At 36.3% G+C, this 15,850-nt stretch overlaps 1 protein-coding gene across 2 annotated transcripts in view; it reads left to right on the top strand.

Annotated features, from left to right (window-relative positions):
* The window catches only part of AIG1 (androgen induced 1), a 330,569-nt gene that overhangs the window by 72,492 nt on the left and 242,227 nt on the right, over window positions 1–15,850 (top strand). For both annotated transcript variants that reach the window (XM_036766736.1, XM_036766737.1), the window contains exon 2: window positions 8,671–8,826. In XM_036766736.1, the coding sequence (XP_036622631.1) occupies window positions 8,671–8,826 (156 nt within the window). The remainder of the gene's footprint in view (window positions 1–8,670; window positions 8,827–15,850) is intronic.

Below are 15,850 nucleotides of genomic sequence, written 5' to 3'. Positions count from 1 at the left end.
CTCTGATTTCAAAGAATTGAAGGCAGACCTTGAGTCAGTCACTAAACATTCATTAAGTACTTACTATGTGCCAGGCATTGTGCTTAGTGCTGCTAAGTGCTTAGGGCACTTGTATAAAAGGAGTTTTAGAAAATATCCCTTTGCCTGGTGTGAGAGTGATGACCATTAGTCTCCAAAAACCTGAGCTGATATGTCTACTAGTTTATTTTTAATGAGAGTAAATTGATCAATTTATCAAATACAGAGATAACTAGAGTGCTTTTGCAGGCCCTGGACCAATGAGGAATTTGTTCTTGGGGAAGACTTACTTAATTTAGCCCCAGAGGACAGAACTAAGAACAATGAGAGTGGAAGTTGCAAAGTAGCCAGTTTAGGAAAACTTCCTAATAATTAGAGCTACCTAAAGGCTTCTGTGCAAAGCAGGTTCTCCCCTTCCTCCTTGTCTTCAAGCAAAGATGTGGATGACCAGTTTTCAGATGTGTTGGGGTGATGTAAAGTAAAATGTACTTTCAAATACTTTGGTAAGAATTTGAACATAATCTCTTTAGAGCTTATAAAAACTGCTTAAAATCACTCCTTTGGGATACACTGAAGTGTTTGATGTCAGTTAGTCCATTTTCTGGGATTTCTCTATAGAGAATATGGCCTTATGCTTTGAAGCACATCATAATAGAAGAAGCTAAAGAATAATATGCCAGGCTGTTGTTGTTGTTTTTTTTTTAATTTGTGGGAATGCTAATGATTAGTGTGGATTTATTTTCTATTCTGCTTCTTTGATGAAGTTGTTTCAATTGACTTTTTAGTTTACTCTAGGATTTTCTAAGCACACCATCTTGTCTGCAAAAAACTCCAATAATTTTGTTTCCTTTTTTGTCTATGCTTATTCCCTCAATTTCTTTTTCTTTTCTTATTGCTGTAGGTATCATTTCTAACAATATGTTAAATGAAAATAGTAATTTTGTGTCCTTGCTTTTGTCCAGATCTTATTGGTAAGATCTTATTGCTAACACTAACTTTTTTCTATTCTATATAATGGCTGCTGTTGGATTTAGGTATTGTTTACTATATTAAGAAAAGGTCCATTTATTCCTGTGATTTCTAGAGTTTTTAACAGAAACAGGTGTCAAATTTTGTGGTTTATTTTACTTATAGACTTACTTATCCTGAACTATCTTTGCATTCCTGATATAAATCTGACCTGACAATAGCATATAATCTTTCTACTATATATGCATATCATATCATATATTAAATTATACATTATATATTATATATGAAAAAGCCAACTTGTTAATATTTTGGGGGGATTTTTGTATCAATATTCATTAGGAATATTAGTTTGTAGTTTTCTTTTTCTACTTTGTTTCTCCCTGGTTTAGGTATCAAAACTGTATATGTATCATAGAAAAATAAAGGAAGAGTACTTTCCTTTATTTTAGACAGTTTATATGGTATTAGAATTAATTGTTTTTTGAATGTTTGATAGAATTGTAAATCCATCTGGTCATGGAGTTTCTTTGAGAGTTCACATGTGGCCAGTTAAGTTTCTTTTTCTGATATTTGACTACTTAAATAATTTGTTGCTTCTTTTGTTAATCTAGGCATATATATATGTATATGTATATGTATATATTTGTGAATATTCATCTATTTCCTCTAAGTTTCAGGTTTTTTAGCATACAATTGGGCAAAATATTTTTCTATTAATTTCCTCTATTTCCTCCTTAATTATTGAGTTCTTTTTTTTTAATTTTTGATATAAACACCTTGGTTTCCCTTTCTTTTAAAAGTGAGATTAACTAACTTTATTATATTAGTTTCTTAGAAGCTTTTATTTATCAGTCACCTTTTTACTTTCAATGTTATTAGTCTCTTTAATTTTCAGAATTTCTACTTTGTTACATAGTTGAATTAAATTTGTTATTCAAGTTTTTTTAAAAATTATGTGCCCAATTCATTGATTTATTCTTTTTCTCTTTTGTTAATGAAAGCATTTAGAGATCGAAATTTCCTTTAAGTATTGCTTTAGCTGCATCACAGTATAGTGTCTCATTATTATAATTTTGTTTGACAAAATTTTCCATTGCTTTTATAATTTGTCCTCTGATCCATTTGTTCTTTACAATTATTATTATTCTCTAATTTTAATTCTTTTTTTAAAGGGCCCTTTATTAAATATAATTTTTGTTGCTTTGTGATCAGTAAATCATTTGTTTACCTTTATAGTTTTTAGAGATGTCATGCCATAGAGAGAATGAAAATAATTTATGGATTTTCTGTCTTGTCTTTCCACATTTGCATATTAGTGAAAACCTGATGTGAAAAAAGGTGATTTCCAAGGTGTAACCAGGCATTAAGGCAACCATCTAGTTGACCAGGAGCAGGATGACGCGTATAGAGCTTTGTATATTGTAAATGTCCAATAGATGTTGATGAATTAACTAATTTATAATGGAAAGGTGACTACTATGCCAGATTATTCCTCTAGGGAATAAAAGCTGATGTGACTTTAGATATTTTATGAGGTAGAAAACTGTGCTTCATTTTTAGTTTTATCTACCTAGGCTTGGTCAATTTTTATTTTGTTAGATTGTATTAATTTAAACTTCATGATTCCATTTTCCTCCCCTCTATTCAATAGATCACATTATACATTTTTTTTCCTTTAGTCAGAAAGACTCCTCTTCCTGAGTTCAAATCTGGCCTCGGACATTTACTAATTGTGGGATCAGGGGCAAAGTCACTTAACCCTGTTTGCTTCAGTTTCTCCATCTGTAAGATGAGCTGGAGAAGGAAATGGCAAACTACTCCAATACCTTTGCTAAGAAAACCCCCAGATGAGTTCAAGAAGAGTCAGACACAATTGAAATGGGACAAAATATACAGTCAATCCTCAACTCTTGTGGAAGTAACTTTCTTAGAAAACAGCTTGAAAGTAAAAAAATATGAATGTTGATACACTGAACCTATGGGAAATAGAGGGTTAGATTTCTCTGACCACCAAAAACTGTTACCTTTCACTAGAGATTGCTGAAAATACACTTTTCTGCATACAATTATTTATGAGAACATTAATTCTGATAATATGTACTTTTCCTAACACCATAATCATGAAATAACCAATAAAATGCAGAGAGGAAGAGGCTTCCATGGGGAGGGATAAGGGTAGTGGTGTCAGAAGAACTCTGAGGTAAAAAAAGGGAAAGGGGCAACCCCTACCATCTCCATTGGTTGAATTATTCTCTGAAGAAAAGCACAGGCCTCGGGGTGTGGGTGGGGGAGTGGAGAGAGAGAGAGAGAGAGAGAGAGAGAGAGAGAGAGAGAGAGAGAGAGAGAGAGAGAGAGAGAATGTGTGTGTAATATTTATTCATTATATATGTGTGTGTATGTGTATATATCTATTGCCTTTCCTATTAGAATGTAAGCTCCTTGGGAGTAGAGATTGTTTCATTCTTTGTATTTGCATCCACAGTACCTAGCTCTGTGCTTTGTACATGGGTGCTTAATTAATAATAACAATAATAATACCTAACAATTATATAGTTATTACTGTGTGCCAGACACTTTGCTAAGTGCATTATAACTAATTTCTCATTTGATCTTCACAATCACCCTCAGAAGTACATGCTATTATTATCATCTCCATTTTACAGATGATAAAACTGAGGCAAACAGGTTAAATGACTTACCCAGGGTCACACAGCTACTGACTGTCTGAGGCTGGATTTGAATTCAGATCTTTCTGACTCCAGGTCCAGCGGTGTCCCATGAGTGATACTATCACACACAATTGATATATTTATTACTGTTATAAGCTGGACTGGTTTTCTATTTTTTCATCTTTGTTATGAAAGTAGGAGGGGTGGGGAATGTATTTGGAAATAAAGGTGATAGGAATACAAGAGATGTCATTTTTTTCCTAAAAATAAATATAACTTAGAATATTTAATTTGTGTAAAGAGAATCTCCATTTCTGTTTTTCCTAATGCAACTTCAAATAGAATAGTATCTGTGCTTGAGGAAGCGAAGGTTATCTTTCATATAAGTCTGGAAAAGCATTATCTGTGAGGGAGGATTAATATACCTTAGTTGAATTAGACCAGGAGTTCCTAACCTGAGGTCTAAGGAAAGATTTCACGGTATCTGTGAATTTGGATGAGAAATGTGGTATCTTTATTTTCAATGATCTTTAGTTTTCTTTTGCAATACTATGTATTTTATTTTTTGTTTTATAAACATTGTTCTGGGAATGACAATTACAGGTTTTGCTAGACTGTCAAAGGAATCTCTCTCTCTCTCTCTCTCTCTCTCTCTCTCACTCTCACTCACGTACACACACACATACACACACTTGTAAGAATCTCTGGATTAGACTAAGGAGGAAACTGTTGAAGTGAGAAATAGAATCTTAAGGCATTAAAGTGGAAAGAGATCTTAGAGAACCTATGGTCTGACACACTTATACATTAGAAATCCGAATTCAGGAGAAGTGAAATAGTTTGCCCAAGGTCGTATAGCTGGTTAATGCCAGAACCAAAACTTGAGCCATGTTTCCTCATTCATGGTCTGCCATTCTTTCCATTATACTATGCTGTCTCTTCGTGAAAGCAAACTGACTTTTATAGATCCTAGCAACATGCCATATATACTTGCTCAATTGCTCAAGTATTTGAGGATAATGTCAGTCATGAGGCTTATAATAATGAGTATCACATGGTCACTTTGAGGACAGAGACAATGGCCTTTTCATAGCATTTAGGTTTCTCTTTTTGAGGAGCCTCAGCTAGGAATCAAGATGGCAACTTTCCCAACATTACCCTGTCTACTCTCCACTCATTTTGCATTCAAAGGAGGGAATTCACATCCTAGGAATCCCTTCTGTGTATTCCATTCTTATTCCTTTCACTTGTAGTCTATGACTTAGTGGCACTTATTAAACAGAATCTCTGAAGGATAAACAAAAGCATTAATTGGCAATTGTTTAACCTCTCCTTGGTAAACATTATTGTTTCTTTTTTTTATTGTTTCTTTTTTTTTTTTTTGAGAGGGGGAAGGCAGGGCAGTTGGGGTTAAGTGACTTGCCCAAGGTCACACAGCTAGTACATGTGTCAAGTGTCTGAGTCTGGATTTGAACTAAGGTCCTCCTGGCTCTAAGGCCAGTGCTCTACTCACTGTGCCATCTAGCTGCCCTTTGGTAAACATTATGATGAACAGAACACTTTGGCTAGTAGCCTCTAGATGAGGGGGTCCTCAAACTTTTTCCATTGATGACCACCACTCACATATTCCTGTGATATGTATCGTGTCCTACATGATGACTCCCTTATTAAAAAAAAAAATCCTCATTTTTCTTGTAGATGCAACAAACTCCAAACTACTTTTGAATTTTGTCAGATTCATTCTACCTTTTTGGTACCACAACAGAGCTTTAAGATTGAGATAGATAGGGAGAGACAGGAAGGAAAAGGGCCTGCAGGCCACTTCCATGAAGCCTACCTTTTATTATGAGTATCATCTGTTAATTGAAGTACTATACTTATTAGCATTATGCTTAGGATTTACTTGGAAATGCCTTGGGATAATCCCAGTAATTTCAGAAAATACTGATCTAGAAAAATCCTCCCTCCCTTTATAGCTATGTGAAACAATTTCCATGGTCAGTAAAGGTATTGGTTATCAAAAAGTGAGTCTTGCCATCCCTTCAATTGTCTCTCCTCAGGCAGCCAGATTAATTGTTGCCAACCCTGAAGATAGTAAGCTTAAATTATACTGCCCCAATTCTCTGACCACTGAAGAAGGTACAAAGGACTGTCAAAAGTTAAACTGGAATAGAGAAAGTTTGTTAAAATATCAGGAGAAATGATCAGGTCAGTTAAACTATGGCTTATTTGACTCCGGGCTTGTGGAATCTCTTTTACTGGGGATTTTCAATGGTAGATTAAATAATCTGAACAGACTGGTTTAGATTATGGGGATGCACTTGTACTGTACTAAGAAGTAAAACCAGGTAGGTGACCTTGAAAGCCTTTTATGCCCTTTCTTGTGTATTCAGTGGGATACAAATATAGTAACTCATATATCAATTACTAAAAGGAATGACCTTGCTTCCTAATCCCCAATCCCCTCCTTTCCCCAGCCTCTACCCAAGATTTGTTTTCAGAGGATTTTCTGTTGTGTATAGGGGCAAAAGAGAACTGTATCTCATGCAAGTTCACCATCAGTGATTTATTTCAAGTAAAAGGAGCCAGGAAAATTCCCCTGTATCAAGCCCTGGCTCTGAAAAAGGTATGACTTCAAGCCAAGGGAATGTATTTTCCACCCTTCTCTATATTTTCTGTAACTTGCATTATCATTTGCTGGGCTATCTTACAACATGTTGTTTACCTCAGCTCATAGAATCCTCTGTGCTTTTAGCCCCTTTAGGAATTTCTTAAATATGATAAATCATTTTGTTATAGTGTCACTGAATTCTTCTCTGCATGAGGTTGTCCAAAAAAAAAAACATAGCCAATACAAGCAGTTCAGTTTATGATTGATTAGGGAGGCTATGACTAGGAGTTTTTTCAGAAAATGGTGTGAGGGTTACCTAAGGCAATGCAACTTTGGATAGGTTTTTGCTTCATGAAAGCTGAGAACCTAGGAAGGCCTACTAGGTTATTTAGTCTGCATCTTGTCCAAGGGTGGGGAACCTGTATCCTCGAGGCCACATGTGGCCTTCTCGGTCCTTGGGTGTGGCCTTTTGACTCAGTCCAGGTTTTACAGGACAGATCCTTTTATTAAGGGGATTTGTTCTGTGAAGTTTGGATTCAGTCAAAGGGTCACATTTGAGGACCTAGAGGGCCACATGTGGCCTTGAGGATGCAGGGTCCCCACCCCTGGATAGAATGTTAAGTCAGGAAGACTTGAGCTCAAATGTGATCTCAGATAGTTACTGTGTGACCTTGTGCAAGCCACTTAACCTCAGTCTGCCTTAGTCTCCTTCATTGTAAAATGGAGTTCATCATAGCACCTACCTTACAGGGTTGTTATGAGAATTAAATAAGATAATGATTGGAAATCACCTAGCGCAGTGCCTTGTACATTGTAGGTATATAAATGTGCGTTCCTCTCCCCTCTTTGACCACTAGACCTTCCAGTACCACTTTTGAGGAATCACCTCTGTAGTTGAAGAAGTTTCCCCACATTTACCATAAGTTTTTCTCTTCTCTAGTTTATATAAATGTTTATTTATCCCTTGGATCATCTTCAGTAATTTCTCTTCACTTCTTAGATATTTGTCTTAGTCTGCTAAAGGATGGAATCAGGTTATGCATGCTGATGAAATGCGTTAATTCTGTGCCTAGTCCAATTTCTCTGTTATTTTCCATCCAAACCATTCAATCTTTTTTTTCCCTGTTAGTCCTTAGGCTTCCAAAATGAAACCCATATTTTTAAGATTAATTTTTCCTTAAGTGACACAAAGTTGTAAAATAACCCTTTTTATATGCAATAGATCATTTAACTTTGTTTCTGATTTTCTATGCTACTATATCTCATTATAGTTGCATACCTAATTTGCTGTCCCAAGAGAAAGAAAAAGGACCTATGTAGAGAAATGTTTTCTTTTTGTAATGGCAAAGAACTGGAAACTAAGGAGGGGTGCCCATAAATTGAGGAATGTATGAATAATTTAAAATATGTGAATGTAATGGGATATTATTGGCCCCTAAGAAATGAAAGGGATAGTTTTAGGGAAACCTGGGAAGAATTGTATGAACTATATAGAATTAAGTGAACAGAACCAGGAGGAAAATTTATACAATAACAACATTTTAAAGGCAAATAACTTTGAAAGACTTTGAGAACTCTAATTGTTCAATGACCAATACAATTCCAGAGGAACAACAATGAAGCATGCTATCCATCTCTTGACAGAGAGGTGATGAATTTACGATGCTGAGTAAGACATACGTTTGTGGACGTGTCCAATGAAAGAATTTGTTTTTTGCTTGAAAGTGCATATTTATTCCAAGGATTTTTTTGTTTTGTTTTTCATATTTGGGAGAAGACAGAGAAGTTTTAGGGATAGGGATACTTTGATATCTTGTGATGTTTTGATCTCCTGCTCACCAAATGAGAAGAAAAGAGAATGAAGGCCAGAAGGAAATATAGACAAGCAGGATAGCTTTGAAAGTTATCAGTTGAATTAATAAAGTTATATATAATCCCTGTTTGTATCTGTAGTTTCATGTACAATTGTATATGGAAACGCTCATTTTATTTGCTGTTTGTTAAGTTCAGAATAAAAAAAGTTGAATTAAAAAATGAAAATGCTTCAAAAAGATAGGAAAGAGGGAAGAGAGATGAACTTGAATCTGGTTTCAACCTCAGTGAGCCTGTTGCAACAGTTAGTGTCTTTGTCCACCAGGGCAAATGAGATAGTCTTCAGAGCACATAGGGTGATCCGTTACAGTGAAACTCTCCCTTGGCTGAAAAACCAGTTGGGAAATGCTGCTTTGCCTCTTCTCTTCCATCTGAGGGGATGGATATTTAAGTAGAGAGTTTTCTGTTCTTTAAAGTTCTTCATTTGCTATTTTAATCAGTCCACTTGATATAAAAATAATTTGTCCCATTGTATAGTTCTTTTTGAATGTTACATCAGTGTTGACATGAGATGTTATTGCCTTATAGGTTATCCAGGCTGTCTTTTTTGGAATTTGTGTGCTGACTGACCTTTCCAGTCTCCTGACCAGAGGGAGCAGTAACCAAGAGCAAGAAAGACAGTTAAAGAAGCTCATCTCCCTCCGTGACTGGATGTTGGCTGTCTTGGCTTTTCCTGTTGGTGTGGTAAGTACAATGATGAGGAATTAATTTAACCATGGAAATTATTTGTGTCTTATTTTTAGACCTCTTAGAAATAAGTTGAGATTTTTTTTTATCAAAAGGCATCCATAATTGTCTCATAATGAGAGAGCTTATGATCTGTTAAAACCCTAAACTTATGATTCTTTGATTGCAGGGCAATTCCTAGGTATTCTTAAAGCTAATAAGACTCACCTCCCATCCCTTATTCTAATCTCCAAATTGTGTCATTGCTTAATATTATTTTAGGTAATGCTACTTGACAACTAGGACTGAACTCTTTCTTTTCAGTTAGGTTCCCTTCCTAATTTGGCAGGTAGGAAAAGCCCTACTGTCAACACACACAGAGACCACATCACCCTTTAAATTGGCTTCGTCCAAGTCACCACAAGATACTGTAAATTTCAGCCTGGCTAGACCTACACGTGGAGATAGTGTTTCAAAGCACACCTCAGATTGTGCTTATGTGACTGTGAGTAAAAGTGAGCTAACCTCGGCCCAACTTTGTCAACTGGCATGTGGTTCCATGGGTCAAAGAAGAGGCCAAATGGTCTATGCCTGTGTCTGCAAGGACTGCATGTTGAGAGAGCCAGAAGGCTGTCCCGGAAAGCCACCCTTTGGCTCTTCTTGTACCCATCTGTCAGTTTACAAACCAGCAGATGCCTCCAGATACTGGCACTGATTTCCTAAATGGAGGAAAAGTGAGAGTTTAGTAAGCATTCTGGCTGTCACTTGAGAGGTTCCTGCCTTTCCCATCCATTTGTCCTCTTCATTGTGGTAGAAATCTGATGAGCCAGATGCTCCAGGGATTTAATTCTCTGTGAGATGGGGAATGTCAGAACTTCATGAGCTAGACCTGGCTTACAGATCTAGAGGATGATGCCAAGGACAGATGAAACTGGGCAAGTTGGTTTGAGAATGTCCAGGCACACCTCCCCTCCTTGTTCCCTCAACCTTTGTCTCTTAGTCACCTATATTCAGGGCAGCTAGTGGATAGAGTGCTAGGCCTGTTCTCAATACAGTCTTCAAATCCAGCCTCAGACACTATCTTTATGATCCTGGGCAAGTCACTTAACCTCAGTTTGCTTCAGTTTCCTCATCTGTAAATTGGGGATAATAATAGCATCTACCTCCTGCAGGGGTGAGGACCTTGCAGCCAGCCACATGGGGCCCTCTCGGTCTTCAAGTGTGGCCCCTCTCGGTCTTCAAGTGTGGCCCTTTGACTGAATCCAAACTTCACAGAACAAATTGCCTTAACAAAAGGATTTGTCCTGTGAAACTTGGACTCAGGCAAAGGGCCAGATCCAAAGGACCTAGAAGTCCACATGTGACCACAAGGCTGCAGGTTCCCCACTCCAGTCCTAGAGATGTTGTGAGAATCAGATGGGATAATTGTGAAGTACTTAGCACAGGGCATGGCACTTTAGTAAGTGATATAGAAATGTGAGTTATTATTATTGTTGTTATTTAGTGGCCTGGATGGCTATAAGAGGGTGAGTATATGGAGTTAAATGCCTCAGGTGGTAGCTAAGACTTCCTCTTTTGGACTTATCTTATAAATTTAAAGCCATTTCTATGAGCACGGGCTTCAAAGTTAACTCCACTTTCAGCATGGAGAAATCACCTACCAAGTTAAGCAACTTAGGGTGGGAAGCTGTAAGAAAAATAAGTTATTTGAGGTGCTTGTTGTAGCATTAATTCGTGTTATTTCAGTTCTGTACACTTACCATGTCCTGCCTCTCTTGCTTCTTTTGTGAGCTTTTTGTTTCGATATAAGGAAATATAGAAAAAGAGCATTTTATAGTAAAAAGTTAACGAAAGTACCCTCACCCCACCCCTTAAGATCACAGCTTTTAATTACAAAGCTTTAATATAGGTACCAAGAATACTTATGAATTGTGGCAGCTGTGCTTTGGTTGTCCAGTACCCCCTTTGTTTAGTCATGGTTAGGCATGAGACAGAAAATCAAGGATTCTGGCAATGTATTTGGCAACATCCTAGCCTGATTGGCTGCCAGGTCTTGTTTTGCTCAAAGGTAAGATTAAGTGACTTGTGACTCATGATCATATAGCTAGTAAAATGAGAGAGCCATAATTCAAATTCAGCTCTTTTGATTTAGAGTGCAGATATTCCTTAAATTCATACTATGGTGTAAATGACTTCAGGACATTCATTACCTGAGGACAGTTTTTGATATGGGAGAAGTCATTAAGTGCTTGAAGCAAGGAGAGTTGGGGGGGGGGAGGAGCTAAATTCAAACTTCTCATACTTTACAGTTTTATATAGGACTAGCTGAGTATGTAATCATTGACAAAGAGTTCATTCTAACCAACTTCTACATATCATGGGTATACACAGACTTGTTAAGATGGGAATGGGGTGGGAAGTGAGTGTTATCAGCTTTAAGAATACTTAGGAATTGCCCAGTATCAAGTAGAATTGAGTACCTACCTTTGTTAGGTACGTGTGAGTCTGCTTCACACTGTTGTCCACCTCCTGCTGGGGATAATTAAGTAGCAAACCCTGACCCTACTTTCTGGTAATGGGCAATCTTGCAGCTGCCAGAGTAGCCATAAATTGAAAAAAAAAAAAAAAGGTGCTGCCATTCATTGGTCCTAGGAGTTTCTTCAGCTAGCTAGGGAGTTCCCTGTACCAATGAAATCACAGGTCCCATCTCCATCTCTGTCCTATCAGTTTATCTCCTAGATCATAATGTATAATATCCTCTAATTCTAAAGAGGAAACTATTTTAATTATGAAGTCAGTGCAAATATACAAATTAGAAGATATAAAAAAATTTATTTTAAAAATTCAGTGTTCAATAAATTCACAAACTCATTTTATTTTAAAGGTGATCAGCCAAAACATTTTTCCTTGTAAGATACTCCACTCAAATAAGTGAAAGTTACAAAATATAAGCCAGTTTGAAAAGGTGTATTAACATGGCAGACAAAACCACAAATAGGAAAACATCCACTCCTTTGTATGTTGCCACAAAACAAATAGAAAAACAAAACACTGAGTGGATTGAATCGAAACCTGAGTTTGATCCTGGCTTTGTCACTTACTAGTTGTGGGACACTGGGAAAGTCATGTTTATATGATGGGTTAAATTAAAGTGATGGGTTAGTTTAGAAGGCCTCTGAGGTCCCTTCTAGCAAAGGGATTGACATACAGTAAGCACTTAATAAATACCCCCCCCTCTCCCTTTCCTCTAGGTAAATGTTAGTGAAAGTCAAGAGTTCTTTTTTTTTTTTCTCATCTAAGTACACCGATTCCTTGAAATTTATCCTCAAATCAGGAATCCATACCCTGGTGGACAAAATTCTAGAAGCTTTTTATCCATGTGTTAGATGTTAGTAAAACAGACTTGCTAATTCTAATAACTCTAACTGCAATGTCACCCACATAAAGGAATATACGTGCTTCTGGTGATGTCTCCCAGTGAGCATCCTTTAGTGCCTTCCACTTTTCTTCCTCTGCCTCAGATTTTGATTTTTTGCTTTTCTTTTTCTATTAAGACATTGCTAGGAATAATTATCTATTTTCCAAAATGATTAGGGGTAAATACATAACTTTTGACTTCTTTCTGGAGACAACAATCTTAGTTTCTTGCCTTTCAGAATTTCCACCTGCCCCCTCTCCTCCAGGAAAGCCCTGGCCAGATAATCCAGGATTTGTATTATCTGCACCAAAGCTTCTGGAAGTAATGAGGTTAATTGAGAGTTTATGGTAATCTCTTTATGTGGACAGGAATTACTAATTATGATTATTTGACTGGTTGACCTAGAGTTTGCTTCATGGGACTCTATCCCAAGGACATTAAAAAAGAAAAGCATTCAAATTAAAGATAAGTAGAGTTGTGTTTTCAGCATAACCTTGAAGATATATGTTCATTGTTTGAATGAGCGTAACGTTTATCATTTTGATTTGTATTGTTGTTTCTACATGAAAAGTTGGCCTTGATTAGTGGTGCTAATGACCAGAAACCACCATAGCTACCAATGCCTTTCAACTCCTTTTTCAGGGATAACCCCTGGAATGTGTCCCTTGCCGTTTCATATTTGTTTCTGGACCCTGTTATCCTTTTAAAGAAGTATTTTAAAATGTTGCTGTGATGATACATGCCTAGAAGCACTGAACTTAGTTAGAAGCAAAGGAAAACCTAAAATTTTTTTTGTATCCTATGAATTTACTGATAACTTTGTTACCTGGTGAGATTTTTTTCATAGCTATTAGATTTATAGACATGGGCATCTCCAAAACACTCAAAAATGACAGAATAAATACACTCATAATCAATAATAGCAAGATAAAAGTGATTATATTCCTTTCACAGAAATAGTATGTCTTCTCTTGACCAAAAGAGCCCTTTAATATATGAAGAACTAAGAACACATGTACACATTAGCACACATACATACACACTGTGCATAAACACAAGTCTGAGTGCCTCTATCATATCATGGCTGAATAGTGAGGCATACTACTTTTACCCATTTGAACCATGAGTCAGCCCTGATTTGAAGGACTTTGACAAGAAGAGAATAATATTCCAGGGCTTACTGAAGGAGGCAGAGGTTAAGTGACTTGTCCTGGGTCACACAGCTAGTGCATGTCTATCTAGATTTGAACTCAAGTCTTCCTGACTGTAGGGCCAGGACACTATCCACTATGCTGTCAAGCTGCCAATATATAACAGGTATAATAACATGTACCTGGATGAATTTTTTTAATGTTATGTTTAATTGATTTCAGTGTCAAAGTTCACTCCGTTTAGCAACATCTGATTCTAGTTGTCTATTTTTACAATTATGAAAATGAGTTCTCATCAATTCTTAAAGATGTTTATGTACTAGTTAGGCAGAATTCATTAAAATTCTTTTTTTTTTTACTTCATATGGGTTTAATGTACCTGTTTCACTTAATGCTATATAGAAATCTTATCCCAGGATATTAAAACAAACCATATGTTAAATAGACAAGTATTTACAAAAAGTCTGCTGAATAGATTTTGTTACTGTGAAGTATGAAGAATATTGGGTTTGGAGTCAACCTGGGTTTAAGTCATGGCTTTGCTAACTCATTCCCTGTATTACTGTGCACACTATGTTTATCTTCTTGGGGCCTGAGTTTCCTCAGTCTGTAAAGTGAGGAAAATACTAGCCGTGTGAACCTGGCCAAGTCACTTAACTACTGTCTGCCTTAATTTTCTTATCTGTAAAATGAGGATGATAATAGCTCTTTCTTCCCAGGGGTATTGTGAGGCTAAAATTAGGCAAAATTTATAAATTTCTGTATAAATGCTGACTTTTTTTTTACTATTATTATTATAGAGATGGCAAAGGAAATAGTGATTCCAAAGAGCAAGTTTGACTTTATTAGGAACAGGTCATGGCAGTTTAAATTTATTTCCTTTTTTGTTAGGCGTATTAAACTAGGAAAGGACAATACTATAAGTATAGTTTACCAATTTTTGACAAAACATTGGATAAAGTATCTCATATTATTCTTGTAGGAAAGATGGAGAGACATGGACTAGACAATGATATAATGATAGTGTTAGAACTGATTGAATGGTTGGATTCAAAGATCAATGTAATCTTGGAAGAGGTTCACTGCAGTGCACTAGGGATCTGGGCTTGGCCCTGTAGCCATAGATATAGTATTTTTATCAATGACTTTGATAAAGGCATAGATGGAATAGCTAACTTACTGGATAACCAGGTCAGTATGCAAAAAAAATTTCAATAGGCTAACATATTGGACAAACTAATAAAATGAAGTTCAGGAGGGATAAATGTAAACTCTTTAAAGAGTTCAAAAAATCAACAAGTTCAAGCTGGGGGAGGTATGGCTAGTAAGCAGTTTGTCTGAAAAATGTTGGGGCAGGAGGATGGTGGTGTTTGACTATACTGCCAGCCCAGTTTGAGTCAGTCCTGTGATGTAGTAGCCCAAAAAAGTTTCTATCATTGTGGGTTGAATGAAGAGAAATATAGCTTCCAGGAACAAGGAAGCAGTAGTGACCCTGGTCAGACCAAATTGGGATTGTTGTATTCAGTTCTGGGCACTACAGTTTATGAACATTGGTAAGTTGGAGAATGTCTTGAGGAGGGCAGCTACAATGATAAAATACCTTGAGTTCATGTCATATAAGGACTGGTTGAAAGAATTCAGGATGTTAAGCCTCAATGTTTTTAAGCAGAATAGAATGGAATGGAATGGAATAGAATGGAATGGAATGGAATGGAATGGAATGGAATTGAATAGAATAGAATAGAATAGAAGATCAGGAAAGACATGATACCTCTTATGTTCAAATATTTGAAGAGTTGTCATGGTTAGAGGGATTGAGCTTATTCTATTTGGGCAGAATTAAGAGCAAAGAATGGGTAGAAGTCGCAAAGAGTCAAATTTAGGCTTGATGTCAAGAAAAACAATTCTTAACAATTAGAGTTGTCCAAAATTGGAATGAACTGCCCAGGAGGTAATGTATTCTACTTCTTTTGAGGTCTTTAGTTAGAGACTGGATTTCCACTTTAGGAGATGTTGTAGTGGGAATTCCTTTTTGGAGTATGGCTTAAACTAGATGGCTGCTTTCAACTCCAAAATTCTGTGATCCAATGAATTTGACACATTAACTAGTTTGAAATTATCCTAAGGGTAATTTTTTGCATATACATGGGTTTAAAGTAGTAGTTCTTAACCTTTATTTTGTCATGGACTCCTTTGGAAATCTGATTAAGTCAATGAATTCATTTTTAGGATAGTTTTCAAATAATCTGAAGATGTGTTTTCAGTTTCATTTAGAAGTCAGTGAGGATAAAGAAGTAATTTTTTTCTTCTCATTCTCAGACCTCCTGAAATTTCTCCATGGGTTCCACCCTACCCCCAGGTTAAGAGCCCCTAACTTAGAGTCTCATAGTTAAAATCTATAGGATAGGAAAAGGAATTTAAAATCTAGCCCCCTAATTTAAAAAAAAAATCTACATATTTTCATTGTGGTATT

The sequence above is a fragment of the Trichosurus vulpecula genome, chromosome 7 (assembly GCF_011100635.1).
Source record: "Trichosurus vulpecula isolate mTriVul1 chromosome 7, mTriVul1.pri, whole genome shotgun sequence".
NCBI lineage: Eukaryota > Metazoa > Chordata > Mammalia > Diprotodontia > Phalangeridae > Trichosurus > Trichosurus vulpecula.
The sequence above is the reverse complement of the archived record's forward strand: the minus strand, read 5'-3'. Positions and strand labels throughout refer to the sequence as shown.